The sequence below is a fragment of the Eumetopias jubatus genome, unplaced genomic scaffold (assembly GCF_037043125.1).
Source record: "Eumetopias jubatus isolate StellerSeaLion01/CBP00866 unplaced genomic scaffold, mEumJub1_p1.0 scaffold_2, whole genome shotgun sequence".
Lineage (NCBI taxonomy): Eukaryota > Metazoa > Chordata > Mammalia > Carnivora > Otariidae > Eumetopias > Eumetopias jubatus.
Window position 1 is genome coordinate 96,633,021 of NW_028274808.1, and position 17,814 is coordinate 96,650,834.

At 35.6% G+C, this 17,814-nt stretch overlaps 1 protein-coding gene across 1 annotated transcript; it reads right to left on the reverse strand.

Moving 5' to 3' along the window:
- Positions 1-1,311: 1,311 nt before the first annotated feature.
- PLK4 (polo like kinase 4) lies at positions 1,312-17,587 on the reverse strand. The gene is made up of 16 exons (XM_028102264.2): positions 17,356-17,587; positions 16,611-16,706; positions 15,721-15,816; positions 15,527-15,641; positions 14,253-15,279; positions 13,238-13,338; positions 10,237-10,604; positions 9,301-9,405; positions 8,608-8,710; positions 7,477-7,626; positions 6,605-6,738; positions 6,421-6,512; positions 6,128-6,272; positions 4,947-5,087; positions 2,273-2,379; positions 1,312-1,875 (listed from the first exon to the last, which is right to left on the reverse strand). Exons 1-16 carry the CDS (start codon positions 17,383-17,385, stop codon positions 1,773-1,775), a joined length of 2,913 nt encoding a protein of 970 aa, XP_027958065.1. The 5' UTR covers positions 17,386-17,587; the 3' UTR covers positions 1,312-1,772.
- Between the last annotated feature and the right edge of the window lie 227 nt (positions 17,588-17,814).

Here is a 17,814-nt window from a genome sequence, read left to right on the forward strand (position 1 = left end):
TAATGTAAAGTGAATATTAATAAACCACTGCTGTACCCTCTCAAAGAAAATCAGTACAAAAAGTAAAAGAGATTACAGGAAATTCAACCTCGAAGAAGGCAGGAAAAGAAAAAAAGCAAAGCAAAGAACTATGCAGATACAAAGCACAAAAGAAACTGGTAGACACAGAGACAATAGAACTGTAATGACAAACAGTAAACATATCAAATGATCATAAACGTGAACGCAGTAGACTACAGAGGTTATCAGATTGGATTAAAAAACAAAATTCAGCTATATGATATGTGTAAGAGAAGTACCTGAAACAGCGACACATTAAGACTGAAAGAGATGACAAAAAATACACCTAGTTAAAGTATGTCAAAGCAAAATGTATTTATTAGCCTCCAAATTAAGTTAGAAATTCCTTAGCTACTTCCATTTTTAGAGGGTAACTCTTTATTTCTCATCATAGTTTTTCCCTAAGGATGGGCTTACATAATTTTCCTCCTGAAAATTGATTACCAATGTACTAAAATGTGTTAATTCTAACAGAGATTGCCAAATTACTTTTACACTAATTAATCAACACATGAGAATGCCCTGTTCCTCTTAGCAAGCACTATTTTTATTATTTTTTGCCAATCTCTTTGATAAAAGGAAATGATTTTGTTTTAATTTTGCATTTCTCCAACTATAAATGTGGTGAGCATGTATTTCCTCTTTTCTGTCTTTGTGAATTATCTGCTCATATCTTTTGTCCATACTTCTATCAGGTTGTCTTTTCCTTATTAACTCTGCAAATTATGTTGCAAATTAATATTCTTCTCATTGCCTTAGGCAAAAACATCCAAAACAATGTTGAATAATTGTGGCATTAGGTATTCCTGTCTACTAAATGGAATTAGCTCAAATATTTCTAATTCTAATAAACAGCAGGAAATATTAGGTTAAAAAGACTTTATCATATTTATATAGTTTTATTTCATTCCCATTTTACCTTGAGTAAAAGGTAATGGCTGTCCACTATCAAATATTCTTTTTCTTCATCTTAACTATTGCATTAAGTTTACAGTGTTAAAATGTTTATCATTAAAATATACAGATATTTTCAAAAAAAGGTAGAGAAACAATGTATTTACCATGTGCAAAATTAATTTAAAAAATTTAACTGGCTCCTAAACAGGCAACATAATTTAAAAATGAGCTTACTAGTAACTTACTTTAAAATAAGTGTTTAATTAAATAAATCAAAAGATAAAGCAACTTATCTCTGTATTTATTTTTTTTATAAAATACATTTTCAAAGATGTTTCATTAGAAACTGGTGCTACAAAAATAAATATAAAACAAATATACATGTTTACATATGTTACTTACAACATAAATACACATTATTTACATGGTCAAAACCTCAAAGACTCCAGCATGCTTTTTCCATGATTCTCAACATGTCTGAGAAGTAGGGAAAACAATCAAAAAAGCATAAATATGCCACACACCATTTATATTTTTGCTTTTAAAAGACTGTTCAATACAAATATATGAACACAAAATTTGGGGGTATATGTTCTAAGAGCAAAGTCCGGTGTACTATTTTAATCTATGACCAGTACATTTTAGAAGTTTCATTCTGCTTTGTTCTCTCATTAGAATACATTCATTATGGTATAGATTAAAACTGTCTTTTATAGAAAGGCTTTCTGAGGAAGTTAGATTAAATAAAAAAAGTCACTTTACTTGAAAGCCAACAAAGTTATTTATTAGACTTATGTATCTAAAAGGAGCTCTAATTATTCAAAACTAGGAGCTGGATTAGAAAACATCAAAAGGATGGAAGAAAGACATTGTAATTTCTGTTTGATGTAATCTGGCAATTTTTCATTTTCTCCATACCTAAGTGAAGCAAAAGAAAAAAAAAAAAAGACAAAAACATAACTTAATTAATTGGTTTGTATGAGAGTACCAAAAGGCATATTCTATTTTTCAGTAGTTCTTCAATGAGAGGCACCTCAGAAAAATTACACAAAATTATTTAAATAGATACCTAAATCAAGTTAAGCATATCCAGTTTGTTTCTTTTTAAAATAGGCCACTTTCTAAATGTATTTAAGTAATAAAAAGAAAATTAGGTCAAAAACTTGAGCTGACTTGAAAATTGGATTCTTCACTAAATTGAAGGCCCTAATCTAAAGAACATACAAAACCTTATTAAATCATTTATTTCAACATATAGAGAAAACAAAATTATATAGCAAAGGGCTAAATCTCAACCATTATTTTAAGAACTTACCTAGTTGTTTGACCATTTGGTGATGTATAACTGAAAGAAGACACTCCTGCCTGCACGACCAACTGGGACCCATCATTGAACTGCACCCACACAGCTCCAGTAGTTAACTAGAAAAATAATTAAGTGTGCAAAATTACTACACAGTAGAAGATTTAAAGTTCTTAAAAGGTACTCATGTTTAATAGGTCTTTCACACAGTTAAAAAAAACAATGTTCGGAGCTCTTGGATGGCTCAGTCAGTTAAGCATCTGACTCTTGATTCTGGCTCAGGTCATGACCTCAGGGTCCTAGTATCAAGCCCCGTATAGGGCTCTCCGTTAAGCAGGGAGTCTGCTTGCCTCCCTCTGCACCCCCACTGCTCGTGCTCGAACGAGTGTGCACCCTCCCTCTCTTAAATTTTTTTTTTTAAATATTTTATTTATTTGACACAGAGAGAGAGAGAGATAGTGAGAGCAGGAACATGAGAAGGGGGAGTGGGAGAGGGAGAAGCAGGCTTCCCACCGACCAGGGAGCCCAATGTGGGGCTCGATCCCAGGACCCTGGGATCATGACCTGAGTTGAGGGCAGATGCTTAATGACTGAGCCACCCAGGCACCACTCCAATAGCATTTCTAACCAAGAAGATATTTAGGAAATAACAAAAGTAACATTTTCTTAAATTAGGATTTCCCTCTATTTGTTCTTGGGCTACAGAATTTCTCTTCTGCCTGAGAACATTACACCTTAGCCTTTGCAAATTATTCCTTTAGTCACTGATATTTGATATAGTCACTAATATACAATGTGGCACTCCACAAACAGCAGAGAGAACACATGCTCACTGGAATCAAACAGACCTGGGTTTACAACCAGACTCTGCCAACTACCCAGTAAGACTGTAAGTCAATCAACAGTTATAAGCCATAATTTTACTATCTATAAAAGGAAGTAACACCAACTTTATATATGACAATATATGTGAGAAACATGGTACCACATAGCAGGTACTCAACAAATGCTGAGTTCCTTTCATTTATTTCCTACCCTCATAAAGGTCTAAGATGCATTTTTCTTCACTGGTAAGTAAAAATTACATGTACTATGCTCAAGTCTCCAATCTTCAAGCTTTCAGATGATACATACATATAGGCTCAGACCTACATATAATTCTGTAAGTATGAAACTCAATGTGGACTTAATTTTTATTTATTTATTTATTTTTAAAAGATTTTATTTATTTATTTGACAGAGAGAGACACAGTGAGAGAGGGAACACAAGCAAGGGGAGTGGAAGAGGGAAAAAGCAGGCTTCCTGTGGAGCAGGGAGCCCGATGCAGGGGCTCGATCCCAGGACCCTGGCATCATGACCTGAGCCGAAGGAAGACGCTTAATGACTGAGCCACCCAGGCGCCCCTGGACTTAATTTTTAAATGCAAAAATCCTTGTCTGCCAAATGAGAGTTACTCTAGTAATAGATTAAAAATAGTTTGTTAAAACTTAAATGTCATGAACATCACTCTCAATTCCCAACAAGTAGCCATTACGAGACACCTCTATTCTGTTTGTTTTTTACGATTTTATTTATTTGAGAGTGAGAGACAGAGAGAGAGAGAGAGCATGAGCAGGATGGAAAGGCAGAAGGAGAGGGAGAAGCAGGCTTCCCACCGAGCAGGGAGCCCGACATGGGGCTTGACCCCAGGACCCTGAGATCATGACCTGAGCTGAAGGCAGACACTTAACTAACCACTCAGGTGCCCCTCAGGTGCCACTCAGGTGCCCCTCTATTCTGTTTTTCTTAATTTATTTTTTAAATTGAAGCATAGTTGACATACAATGTTATGTTAGTTTCAGGTATATAACATAGTGATTCAACAATTCTATACAGCACTCAATGCTCACAATCTGTCACAACATTATCACAGTATTATTGACTATATTCCCTATGCTGTACTTTTCATTTCTGTGACTTATTTATTTTACAGCTGGAAGTGTGTACCTCTTAATCCCCTTTAACAAGTTTGCCAATCCTCCTCCCCTCTGGCAATGACCAGTTTGTTTTCTGTATGGATGAGCTTCTTTCTGTTTTGTTTTGTTTTTTAGCTTCCACATGTAAGTGAAATCATATATTTGTTTTTCTCTGACTTATTTTACTTGGCATAATACCCTCTAGGCCCACCCATGTTGTCAAAAATGGCAAGATTTTATTCTTTTTTCTTATGGCTGAGTAACATTCCATTGTGTATATATACATAATTTTTTTAATGTATGTATGTATGTATAGTTATTAATTTTTAAGTGGGCTCCATGCCCAACGTGGGGCTTGAACTCACAGCCCTGAGATCGAGTCACATGCTCTATGGACTGAGTCAGCCAGGCACCCCTACACATACATCTTCTTCATCCATCTATCAGTGGACATTTGGGTTTAAAACACTTGTTTTTAAAACTGTAAAAACAAATGACAAAAACAAATCACTTATGCCTTACTAATCTATTAACAATACCTAGAGTTCTCCACGTGTGTACAAGTAAAAGATGTCTAAAATTTTAATATAACCAATGTAAAAAAAGGTGTAAAATCTTTCTTGCAAAGAGAAATTTTTAAAATTATTTATTTTTTTTAATAATTGTCTAATGACCGCAAACTAAAGAAATTCATACTGAGAAAATTCACTTTACTATAAAAACTTCTCACCTGTGTAGCCCAACCAATATTTTTCACAAAAACAGATTTCAAAAGTTGTGCTGATTTAGGAAGACAATCTTTTAGACTACTAGAAGAGATGTTTGTTCCAGAAGCTGCAGCTGTAAAGCCATGTCCTTCATTTGTAACCATCTACAAACAAGTAAAAGACAAGAAGATATTATTCCTTAGCATTTTTATAAGCCAACTTCAGCAAAACTGAAAAATGACTAGATTTTCATTAGCTGAAAATAATTTTTAATAACAAAGTTAAAAAATTAAAATATAACCACATAATAAACTTCAGATTTAAATTAAAATATTAACAAAAAAATGCAACTATATAACTGCATTACAGAAAATTAGAGAAATACAGAAGAAAAATCACACGGTTGCTGTTTTCATTTAGATTTCTTTTCTTTTTTTCCCCAAGGTATAATTTTTCATAACTGCAATTACAGTATATATGTATATGTGTATGAGTATACACACACAGATCTATTTCTTTAATGTTGCATTTTTCTATATTGCTATATAGAATTTATAGGCATGACAGTTCACTGAATAAAAATTTAATAAGTTTATGTAACCAGTGATCTATCATGGATATTAAGGCAGTCAATGATATTTTATTAGTAAAAATAAAATGATACATGTAGTAACATATTTCACTTTTTCCCAGACGGGACAGGTTAGGCCTCACAGGGGTAACATTTAAACTGAGACCTGGGGGGCGCCTGGGTGGCTCAGTCGTTAAGCGTCTGCCTTCAGCTCAGGTCATGATCTCAGGGTCCTGGGATTGAGCCCCACGTTGGGCTCCCTGCTCAGCAGAGAGCCTGCTTCTCCTCTCTCCCTCTGCCTGCCGCTCTGCCTACTTGTACTATCTCTCTGTCAAATAAATAAAATCTTTAAAAAAATAAAAATAAAAAAAAATAAACTGAGACCTAAAGGATGAGAAAGAATTAGCCATTAAGAGGTTAGAGAAAAGTTCCAGGTCAAGTGAATAGCAGGTGAAAAGGCCCTGAAAGTCTGATTTACTCGAAGAACTAAAGAAGGCATACAGGGTAAAGTAGGCAGGGGAGAAGTAGAGAGATGATAGTAAGGCCATAGTAAGGAATTTAAATTTTATATGAAGGGCATGAGGCAATGACTGAAGAGTTTATAAAGTATAGAAGTGACATATATTTACTTACAGAAGGATTAAGTATTGGTGCCGGTTTTGGAAAAGCAGCACTATTCATCATTTTATTCAAAGATGCTCTATCACTCATCAGGTAGTTTGAATCCACAGAAGTAGGAGGTGATAAGGCCTTAGGTGAACTAGTATTACCAGGTTTTCTGAAGGGGAAAGAAATGTCCGAATATATTCCCTTAAAGCTTTCAAATTACAGAAAACTAAAAAATGTCCATAATGTAAACACCAAACTATTTTTTTTAACATTTCCGATACATCTTAGCCATATTTAAAAATTTTTCAAACATTTACCTTCCTACAATTATTGGGAAAAAGGGAGCACTTCCACTTTTCTTTTCCTCTTCTGAAATTATGGATTCCAGTGCTAAGCAAATACGATGGCCCTATTTCAAAAGAATAGTGCTGTCATTATTTCACCTGTCACTTGGAATCACTATTAATTGGTAGGAAAAACCTACCACAACTAGGTACATACCTCATTTGCATGATCCATATACATTTGTATTTCCCCTTTCAAGCTATTAATTTCACTTTCACCTTTTAAGGTATAAGATTTTCCAGTCTTTTCAATCACCTGAATTAAATCTTCGGTTTTGTGTATCTTTGCTCCTTAAAGAATAAGAAGAAAACTACTCTTTTATCATTTCTTTAAATATTCCTGTGTTTATACTCATTATCATACTAGTGCATAAAGATCAAGGTATTATTTATATTCACTCAATGATCATTAATAAAATGAGGCTCTGAATGTATTCAATAAATATAGGCCATCCATTTTTTTCTGCATATATCTGGCTTAAGTCTGATACTTTTACGATATCTTAAAAAATCACTGATCTCATACAAAAACATAACTGAAGGATAGCTATAATTATATGTGTACTGTGTGAGTGTATGTGCTAGGTGTCCCTTAAAGGGAGTTTTACAGATTAAAAAGTAAATCATCTTTATGGAATAGATTCAGAAAATAATATCCTCTAGTTCAACACTATCCTTTTGCCACATTTATAGTTTTCATCATTTGGTATATGTCCATTTGAGTTTCTATTAAGAAAAAGGATATTTATTTCAGGTGATTCTGTACTATCAACCTGAATGTTGTTAAATCTGAGCTATTTAGGGAAAGACGACTAATATACGTATTGGAGAATAAGCGGTTTACATGAAAGTATATATAAATAAATTTGGTTAACATATTTAACATATAGTACCTGTGCTGTGTAATTAACTTGTATGAATATATAGCTTATAAACTTGTGGTGCTGAATTAAAAAAAAAAAAACACAACTACTACATTATAAACTAAAGGGAAAAAAATTACCATTACCAATTCTAAATGGTACTTACCATCATAAAACCAAACCTCAAAATCAGCATCAGGGGAATTCTCCATCAAAATGCATTTAGCATATCTTGTAAAATAAGTGATTTTGGGTGACTTAGATCTTACAAGGTGTACAAATCTGGAAGCATATTGATATTTTCGCCAGTACTTCTCTAGGGAAGAAAAGAAAAAAATTACCAATAGTAGGAAATAAAGTGTTGATTTGACATATAAATTCCGTAAGTTTAATACTGATCTCTACTCTTCCTCAAAAATTCAAGTTGATAGGTTAGAAACCTCATTTCCAAAATAAAGATATTTTAGTCATGCAAGTCTATTATTTTAATGAAAACTAAAGACAATATAATACAATTCCCAAGAAGTATATAACAAAATCTGATGAATAGTACCATGATTATTTAAAAAATCTCTTTCTTTGACTCATTGACTCCTTATTATAAGTAATGATTCCAGAAAAGTTTTAATAATTGAAATGAAAAAATTTCTACCTGAGAAATCAGAATCAGACTATCAGGAAAAGATGTAGTTCTTTTTATGTTAGTAAAGCATGGAGTTTTGTGGTCCTACTACTCAAAATTAGTTTTTACAATTCCCTGTAACTATAGTCACTTACAGTATTTAGTCTTGTCTATCTGTTCTGATTTCTAATAGGGTTAGGTTAGATAGGTTTTCTTGTTTGATTCTAAAAGTCACTTCAGTGAAGTCTTACTATTCAATATTTAATTCCCCCATCCATAATACCCAGAAGCTGAACAAGGAGTCAAATTTGGTTAGCCATAACTATAGGTGATCATTTATGGAGCATAATAATGCTTTCAAAAGTCAAAAATTGATACTTTATGTTGAATTTTAAACAAGATTCTAGACAAATTAGTAACTAAACAAGTGTACGTATTGTATTTGTGTGATATATGACTAATATTCCATAGTTTTTACTTAAATACGTGGTAACACAGATTATGAATAAACATTGGATTAGTAAGGTACACCACATCTCACCATATATAAAGTATGAGAACATGAGCTACAGCCTGGCTGAAGCAAGACCTTTACAATCAATGATATCCACACATATGGAGTTTACATATATATAAATCCATTATCTAAATTTATTCCCTGGTAAATTTACATACCTGGTAAATTGTCAAAGCTGTACCTACTGATGTTGTCAGTAGGGGGTGGTGGTCTATCAGCAAGAGGAAAACCTCTTCCATCATTGGGATAATAAATAGTGATCTGCCAAAAAGTTTTTTTAAGAACTCTAATTATATGCCCTTAAGTTAGAGTGCTATATTTTGTTAATAAAATTATGAAAAGAGCTCACATGTAAAATTAAATATTATTTTATTGAAAATGTTAACTATTCCCCAGAAGTAATTATTTTGCCTTTTTTTTTTTTAAGATTTTATTTATTTGACAGAGAGAGACAAAGTGAGAGAGGGAGCACAAGCAGGGGGAGTGGGAGAGGGAGAAGCAGGCTCCCCGCTGAGCAGGGAGCCCGATATGGGGCTCAATCCCAGGACCCTGGGATCACGACCTGGGCCGAAGGCAGATGCTTAATGACTGAGCCACCCAGGTGCCCCAGTTTTTGTTTTGCTTTTCAAACTTAAGCTTAAAGTTTAGATTTTGCTACAAGCTATAATTATTTTTAAAACCACATTAATTAAATATATGTAATATGCTATTTTAGTTTTTGAATTTCAGAGATACTATCACATTAAGAAAACCAATTTTTAAATATTTTAACGATATCCTTGTAGAATGAATTGGAATGCTAAATGCTTAATGATGATTTAAAGTTGCAAAATAAAGTAAAGCCACATTACCATATTTCCGTCACTAGATATTTGAAGAACTTCTTTCACATATTCTTGAGATGTATGCTCCTTTAGAAGCTCCACACATACCTCCTCTGAATCAAGTATGCTAACCTAAAAAACAAGAAACTAACATTAGTAACAATTCTCTTGTTTACTATAATAGCTCTGACATATATAACACTTAAAAGTACTTAACCATAGCAGAAACAAAAATTCAAGTCAAAATCAAATGGCTGCTTCTCTGCAATAGTCTACACCACAGGTGTATTTGAGCACAATTGTGAAACATAAGAAGCAAAGTAAAAAGGCATAATTAAGTGTGAAATGACATCCAGTGAGCAGAATGAAAGCAGAAGGTAGGGGTGGAGAATAAGGACTTTGAAAAGACAAAAGCAAGCCAAACAAAGGCAAGACTGGGTGAAACAGAAAGCAAGGTACAAACAGGAGGAAGATGAAATTAAAAAATTAAAATCGCTATTCCCAATTCATACATCAATTTAAACTCTAAACTTGATTTTGTGTATACTCTTTTTCTTTAAATAATTCCAGATGTTAAAAGAAATTTTTATTTTTTAGTTTACCTTTTTCATTTGAGACTAGATTAAATACCAGGTCAAAAGCAAAAAGCAGTATTAAATATTAATTTAGTAATTGGAATTGTGAATAAAATAATATTTAACACAGTATTTAGCCTCTGTTATTTTTAAATGTTTCTCATTATCAATAATTTAAAATTCAAAACTTATCAATATCAATTCACATTCTTAAAGTAGCCAGAGGAAAACACTAGCTATTTTTCCATAAACTCCCGGTCTCTTTACTTCTAAATGAGTTTATTATGTAAATATCAAAAGTACAGGAACTAAAAGAAACATATTTGATACAAGAAACCACATACTCAAGAAAATACCACATAGTAATTTAGAAAAATGACAGACATACCACAGCCTTTTTGGTTTTCTGTCTAATCGGTTTTAACCTGTAAGCAGTCAAAGGAGATGTAATGCCTCGTAGTGTACGTTTCTGATAACCCAATGGTGGCTCCATACCCCTAGTCTTGCTTTGTTCAGAAAGAGGATCTGAGCCAAAAATAGATTCTTGTTGAATTATCTCCGGTTTACTTTGAAATGCAGTCATATATTTCATGGTATTCAGCTGTTTTGCAGGATGCACACTATCAGAAGCATCAGGGCTCTTTCTGGCTCGCGTCTCAGTCCAAGCATTTCTTGATGTGTCCTGCCAATCTGGATGGCCTTGGAAATCTCTGTTTGGGCTAATGCTGTTGTGTTCAGTACTTTCTCTTAAATGAGCTGCATTATACACAGAATGAGGCAATTTAGTGAAAAATGAAAAAAACAAGTCTACACAACACAATGTCATGCTAGTATAATTTCGTTTTGAGGTACAAAAGAAATCTAGTAAAAAAATGTTTATATTTCTAACAAATAAGTAGTTTTAAGATATGACATAATATAAGAATGACTTTAAAGATTTTATTTCTTTATTTGAGAGAGAGAGAGAGATAGAGCATGAGCATAAGCAGGTGGGAGGAGGCAGAGGAAGAGGGAGAAGCAGACTCCCCATTGAGCAGGCAGACCGATATGGGGCTCGATCCCAGGACCCTTGGATCATGACTTGAGCAGAAGGTAGACACTTAACCAACTGAGCCACTCAGGCTCCCCAAGAATGACTTTAAAAGAACATTTTAATCCAGATTGCAAAGATATACCTTTATACTCCTAAAACTAAGAAAAAAAGATATTAGTAAGAAATTCATTTTTCAATCAAGGCAAAATCTAGGGTCACTTACTAACTCTAAAACAAGTAACTGCCGGTGTTCCAACAAGTACAGATTTGAGGAGCTCCCAGGTAATCATTCTATGTAATATGTAAATGTATCCTCTTTAAGCTGAGGACTGTCACCATCTTTACTTATAAAATATGCAAATAAAAGCAAAAACAGTGTATGAAATAGTTTTCATATTATGATTAATATTTAATATTACAAGGGTATTTGCACCACATTTTTTAAGAGTTCTTGTTGAATTTTACCCATTTATATTTTATATGGTTTTAGAGTTCACACAGGAATATTTTTTTAAAGCCCCCTAAATGATTAGACTATATAGATCTGATTAAGGCAATTTTTCAAATGCTAAACTATGAAAATATATATTGCATTTTTTTCTCTAAATGACTTGTTAGTGCTTTCCTTCCTCCTACTTCCATTATGATAGAAATATTTTGTACCAAATAATATTCTTTAAAATTGCAGCAGCACTACTAGATTATAAACAAGCTTATTTCTCCACCTCAGATATATCCATATTACCAAATAAAAGTATCTATCAACACAACAGAAGGTTAAGTGCAAGATTAAGTACATGGCAATTTTATAGTTTAAAAACCATAAACTTGAATTATCATCAACAAGTACACATAAAAAGATTAATTCCCTTTTGGGCTCTTGAAAATAATATATTTTTTAAAAAGAAAAAAGAATAGATGCTTGTGGTAACATAACAACTCTGCTTGAATTATAGTCATATTATGTACTTTGAAGTAATATAATACTTAGTACGAAATGATCTCCTCCTCCCCATATGTTTTCTTTTTTATTCTCCCTTTTTTCCATGGTTATTTCCAACCCACCTTCTGTGAGTCTGTCATATTCATTAATAAGAAATGTTGAACTGTCAAACTCTGAATCTAAAATAATGACCTGGATGACAGCTGTTTAAAAATGTTTAGGTTTTGGGGTGCCTGGCTGGCTCAGCCAGTAGAGTATGTAACACTTTTGTTTGTTTGTTTGTTTGTTTAGAGATTTTATTTGAGAGAGAGAGAGAGAGAAAGGAAGCACAAGCAGGGGGAGATGGAGGGAGAAGCAGGCTTCCCGCTGAGCAGGGAGCCCGATGCGGGGCCCGATCCCGGGACCCAGGATCATGACCTGAGCCAAAGGCAGACGCTTAACTGACTGAACCACCCAGGCGCCCCAAGTATGTAACTTTTTTTTAAATTTTTTATTGCTATGTTAATCACCATACATTACATCATTAGTTTTTAATGTAGTGTTCCATGATTCATTGTTTGTGCATAATACCCAGTGCTCCACGCAGAACATGCCCTCTTTAATACCCATCCCCAGGCTAACCCATCCCCCCACCTACCAAGTATGTAACTCTTGATCTCAAGTTTGTGAGTTCAAGCCCATGTTGGCCTGGAGCTCACTTAAAAAAACAAAACAAAACAAAACAAAAAAACCCATTAAATTTTTAGTAGCTGTGTTTTAGTGTATGTAAAGTCCCACTGGTAAACCATGACATCCACATCAGCTTCTACTTAAAAATAAGGTCAACCATCTTTTGATTATTTTATAGGCACTGATAGTAGGTGCTTCTTACAGATAGGCTGCAAGAACAGAGAGATAGAGTAAAGTCTATGAGCCAGACTGCTTGTATTGGAATCCTGGCTCCTCTGCTTATAGGCAGTAGTGTAGCTTGGCAAATTAAGCTCTCTGCAACACAAAAAAGATAGGGCTAATTATATTCTCTTCATATTTTTCTTTAAAGACTTTATTTATTTATTTGAGAGAAAGAGAACAAGCAGTGGGGTGGGGCAGAGGGAGAGAGAGAGCAGACTCCCCGCTGAGCAGGAAGCCGGACGCAGGGCTCCATCCCAGCACCTGGAGATCATGCATGACCTGAGCTAAAGGCAGACGCTCATCCGACTGAGCCACCCAGGCACCCCTAGCTCCGTATTTTTTTGTGTGTGAGAATTTAATAAGTTAATATTTGCTAAGCATTAAGGACAGTAACCGATATAGCAAATACTCAAAATGAGTAAAGTTATTATTACTGTTATTGCAATATAGTTTATTGAAAATGTATTATTATTATTTTTTTAACGTATTATTTTCTTTAGAAAACCCAAACAGAAAACTCACCCTTTATTTGCAGATTCTCAAACCACTGTTGCACCATTTCAGTCTGAGATGTTTGGTCTGGAAATGGAAAAGGAGTTTTTCCTGGACAAAGATGACTGGAGCTAAACAGAGAAAAAAATTCCGATAAACTAATAAAAAAATTATCAGGTAATAAATTTTGAAGATAAAAATATTTAAAAAGGTAGTTATCTTTTGATCTGAATACCTAAAAATTTTGGAGTAACTATAGAAACCAATATTTGCATAATTAAATTGTCTCTAAGAAGCTAAACTTCCAGATCAAAATGCCCATGGTACTGTGACAATGTTTTTATATGGCTACTGCCCTCTTGTAACTTAAGCATAAAAATCAAAGATCAGAAAAAGGAAAAAATAAACACTACAGTCATTAAAAAATTAGCCTTCATGTGAGAAGCAGTCAATAATATGATTACTCATCACTTGCTCAGCTTGTGTGTATGAGAGGGATAGAGAAAGAGAGAGAACAGTCACTATCAGTACTTTAGGGATCAGACACGTTTAATATGATACTTTGTACTGGAGACCTGCTTCCTATAAAACAAAAAACGAAACAAAATTCTCAAGTATTAAACACATTCATGAGCACATACACTTATTATGAAGTTTTTTTTTTCTTTTTTTAAAGATTTTATTTATTTGACAGAGAGAGACACAGCAGGAGAGGGAACACCAGCAGGGGGAGTGGGAGAGGGAGAAGCAGGCTCCCCGCTGAGCAGGGAGCCCAACCCCAGGGCCCTGAGATCATGACCTGAGCCGAAGGCAGACATCCAACGACTGAGCCACCCAGGCGCGCCTATGAAAGAGGTTCTTAACTACAATTAAAAATCATCATTCTGATTCTCTAATAAGAAATAGAAATCATAGCTAAGAAGTACCTCAGGAACATCTGACAATATTAGAAAAAATTAACCCTCCTTAGTTAGCTGCAGCTTCCTATTTGCGCTAATATAACATTTATAGAAAAATAAAATGCTTTTGATAGAATTCTTCTTACCATGCTTGATCATTATCAGGTCTTTCAAAAGATCCAGAACTATTGGATGTTTTTTCTTTAAAGAAGTGAAAAATATTGGTATTGTTGTTTGTAGGTGAGTATCTTTCTTCATTTTCATCTACTCCTGATCTTTTGGATTTTGAAAGCATTTCTGCTGAGCGACATCGTTCCATTGTAAATGTTTTTGCTCGAGACTGACTATTAGAAGTGCCAGATCTATCAGAGGAATGGGCTCTACGAAGGTATCGAGAATGTGGCCTTTCTTCTATATCCTGGGTCACTCTTCCCCTTCCACTATTACTGGTTTCTTGTTCTTGATTTCCCCACTGAGTATAAAGACTGCTTCCATTTCCTGAAGAAGAAAAATCACTTGAATTTTTATTCTTTGGAAATATCATCACTTTATTTGGGAGTGGCTGACCAATCAAAAGTCTTCTTCTGTCAAAGAAACTACCACTTACACTGGTACTGGAAGAAGCTGTAATTGCAGTAGAAATTGTGGCATGTCCACTATCAATTGAGTCTTCTACAGTTCCTAAATCTTTATTTTTTGTTGAAGAATCTCGGGACATAAAAGGATGGTCTAATACTGAAGACAGACTTAAACGATCTGCTGGATTTCTACGAAGTAACTGGTGAATAAGGTCCTTGGCCTCTCTTGTCAAAAAAGTTGGCATTTCATAATCTGCCAATACTACTTTATTTAATGTGTTCTTGACTGTGTCAGTGTCAAAAGGTGGTCTCCCAATAAGCAACGTATAAAACATACAGCCCAAGGACCAAACATCAGATTCAAGTCCATGTGCACTTCGAGTTGCAATTTCTGGTGAAATGTAATTAGGAGTTCCACATAATGTATAGTGCTTCTCATGCGGCATTTTCAATTGAGTTGCCAGCCCAAAATCAGCAATCTTGATGTTCATATTACGAGTAAGTAAGAGGTTAGAAAGTGTGAGGTCCCGGTGTAATATACCATGAGAATGGAGATACAACATTCCTGTGATGATCTGGTGCATAAAGTGTCGAGCTGTTGGAATGAAAAAAATAAAATTTATAACTTAGAAAATCTGATTCAGTATTTAGAATCTTAGAATTTAGTTTTTAGAAACCCAAGTACATGTGCCACAGTATTACATTAGAACACCAGCTTGCAGCTTAGTTTTACCAACCAAAATACTATTATGATAATTTTATAATATCCTTTAAGTCCCTTTAAGACAACTGGGCAGTTGAGTAAAATTTAAATACACAAAAGAAAAAAAGCAGCCACCTACCTTCATTTTCTGAGAATGGTTTCCTTCTGTTCTTTAGATACCTGTTCATTTCTCCATTATGGCACATTTCTAATACTAGATACACATAATTGTTATCTTCAAAATAGTTATACAGCTGAAATGTAAAAGGTTATAGTAAATGATAATATACAAAAATTCAATGTCCTCGGTCACTTTTATAAAATTTGTATTACCTCCAAGATAGAAGGATGTTTCAACTGGCAATGTATTTTCACCTCATTTTGGACTCTCTGCACCATTCCAGCTTTGTACATGGCTTTCTTATCTATCTAAAAATAACATGAGACATTTAAATGTTGATGATGAACTTCCAAATGTGAAGTTTTCAGAAGTTAACTCTGGAGAGAAAGCATACTTTAAAATATTCTTAAGTCCTTTTATCTACTTCTTTATGAGGTCAATTTACTCTGTTGTCTGTTTCCCCATGCACCTAACAGAGTGCTTGGCAGAATGGACATTCAGTAAAAGTTTACGCAATGCATTCTAATATCCTTTCCCAACTTAAAGACTTTAATAGCACAACTATCATATCTATATCAACAACAACAAAAATCTAGCCACACTAGATTTAAATAATCTGTTCCTCTTTTTCTACTAGACAAGCTTTTAAAATACAACTTCCCTCTCCCTACTGGTTTGGATAAGTGATTCTTAATTTGTTTACGATACTCCTATTAGACTGACCCCCTAACAATCAAAATAGAGTATTTTAAGAGTGTTACAGTGTAATATAGAAGTAGCACAAGTCCCACTCATTATTATAAACAAATTATTTGTTCTTTGATTTCTATCAATTACTACAAGTTTGCATAATAACAAGTACTAGGTCTACTGAACATGAATGAAAATAAAACACTTATTTAAGCACAGTCAAGGATCTCCTAACACATCTATAAAGTCAATCGCTGGACTTGGCACTATTGTCTTCTGCATAAGAAATGGGTTCTCTCCACCCTTAATCAAAAAAAAAAAAAACCTCATAGGTAAGGAGTTTCTTACATTTTAAGTCACCTTTCTAATTACCTGCAAAGTAGAGGTGAAAAGTTGATTAATATATTCTTACCATTTTGATTGCAACTTCCAAACCAGTGTGAATGGACTCAGCTCTGTAGACACCAGCAAATGATCCTTTACCAAGGAGATTCCCAACTTTAAAATCCTTAAAAGTTAAAATTAAAGATACGTGTGATGACTCACAGGAGTAAAAAAGAAGACAGGAAGAGATTGGAAAAAGATAAAATGGATCAAGAGGGGAATATGAATTCAAAATTCAAGCAGGTATTACACCTCGATACAGCAGGTGTTTGGGGTGGAAAGCATGTTGACGCCTTGTGGGGATCCCTGAAAGTCCAGGCTGGGCTTCAGATACAGCACGCTAATGAACTGCTTCCTCAACCTCAGTGCAACTTCAGCACCTTGCTCCCACCTCCAGCCAACCCCTGGGAGCAGAGGGCACAGCTGGAATCCCGCCGCAGCTCCCGCCGGAGGTAACCGCCATCCCCTCGGAGAAGGGGGTGGCAGCTTTGCTCTGTTCTAGCGCGGCAGACCCGGCGGGATAGCCTTGGTGTCCGGAGACGGACGGGCGGGGCCGCGAGCGACTCGCCTTTCCCCCAACACCCCAGCCTGAGGGGCGGGGCGCTCCGCCCAAGACAGCCTGGCCGGCGGTTGGGACTCTCCCAAATCATCTCGGCGCCCGCCCCGCAGCCCTTAGATTCGCCTGGTCCCCCTTTCCGCCGCAGTCTCGAGTCCTGCCACCCCAACTACCCCACCCCCACCCTGCCCTGCAGACGCTTGCCAAGACTTTTCACCTCGATCTTCTCCCCAATGCAAGTCGCCATATTTCCAGGCTCAGGCCTGTGCTCCCCAAATTAGTTTCCTTCACGCAGTCCCTTCGAGGTAGCGCTCCAAGCAGCCGGCCGGTCTTGGCGCCCATCAGGCTTGGCTCTCTAGGCCGCCGCTCCGGGCGACGGCTGCACAGCCACTGAAAGGCCTCCCCGGCACCTTCCGAGACCTAGGCGGCGCGTCCGCGCTCCCATTTTGAAAAACTCCCGCCGGTTGCCGTCCCAGCCAGGCTAGCCGTGACGTAAAGAGACCGGGCGCGCATGCGTGGCAGGCTCTCCTGCACGGCCGAAGGAGCGTAGAACCGGAAATGCTCCGGCGGCCCTGCCTTTGCTAGGGAATGTTGGCCGTCAAGCTTGCAGAAGGCCGGGTTTACTGTGGATAAAAGAGCTAGCCTGAAAGATGAGACAACTGGTAGGCTACTCACT

Coding starts and splice junctions, on each gene's coding strand:
- PLK4 (XM_028102264.2), bottom strand. CDS start 17,385: ATGGCGACTTGCATTGGGGAGAAGATCGAG. Junction 6,513..6,604: donor ATATGGATCATGCAAATGAG/GTATGTACCTAG, acceptor CTTTTGAAATAG/GGCCATCGTATTTGCTTAGC. Junction 1,876..2,272: donor CCAAATGGTCAAACAACTAG/GTAAGTTCTTAA, acceptor TGCTTCACTTAG/GTATGGAGAAAATGAAAAAT.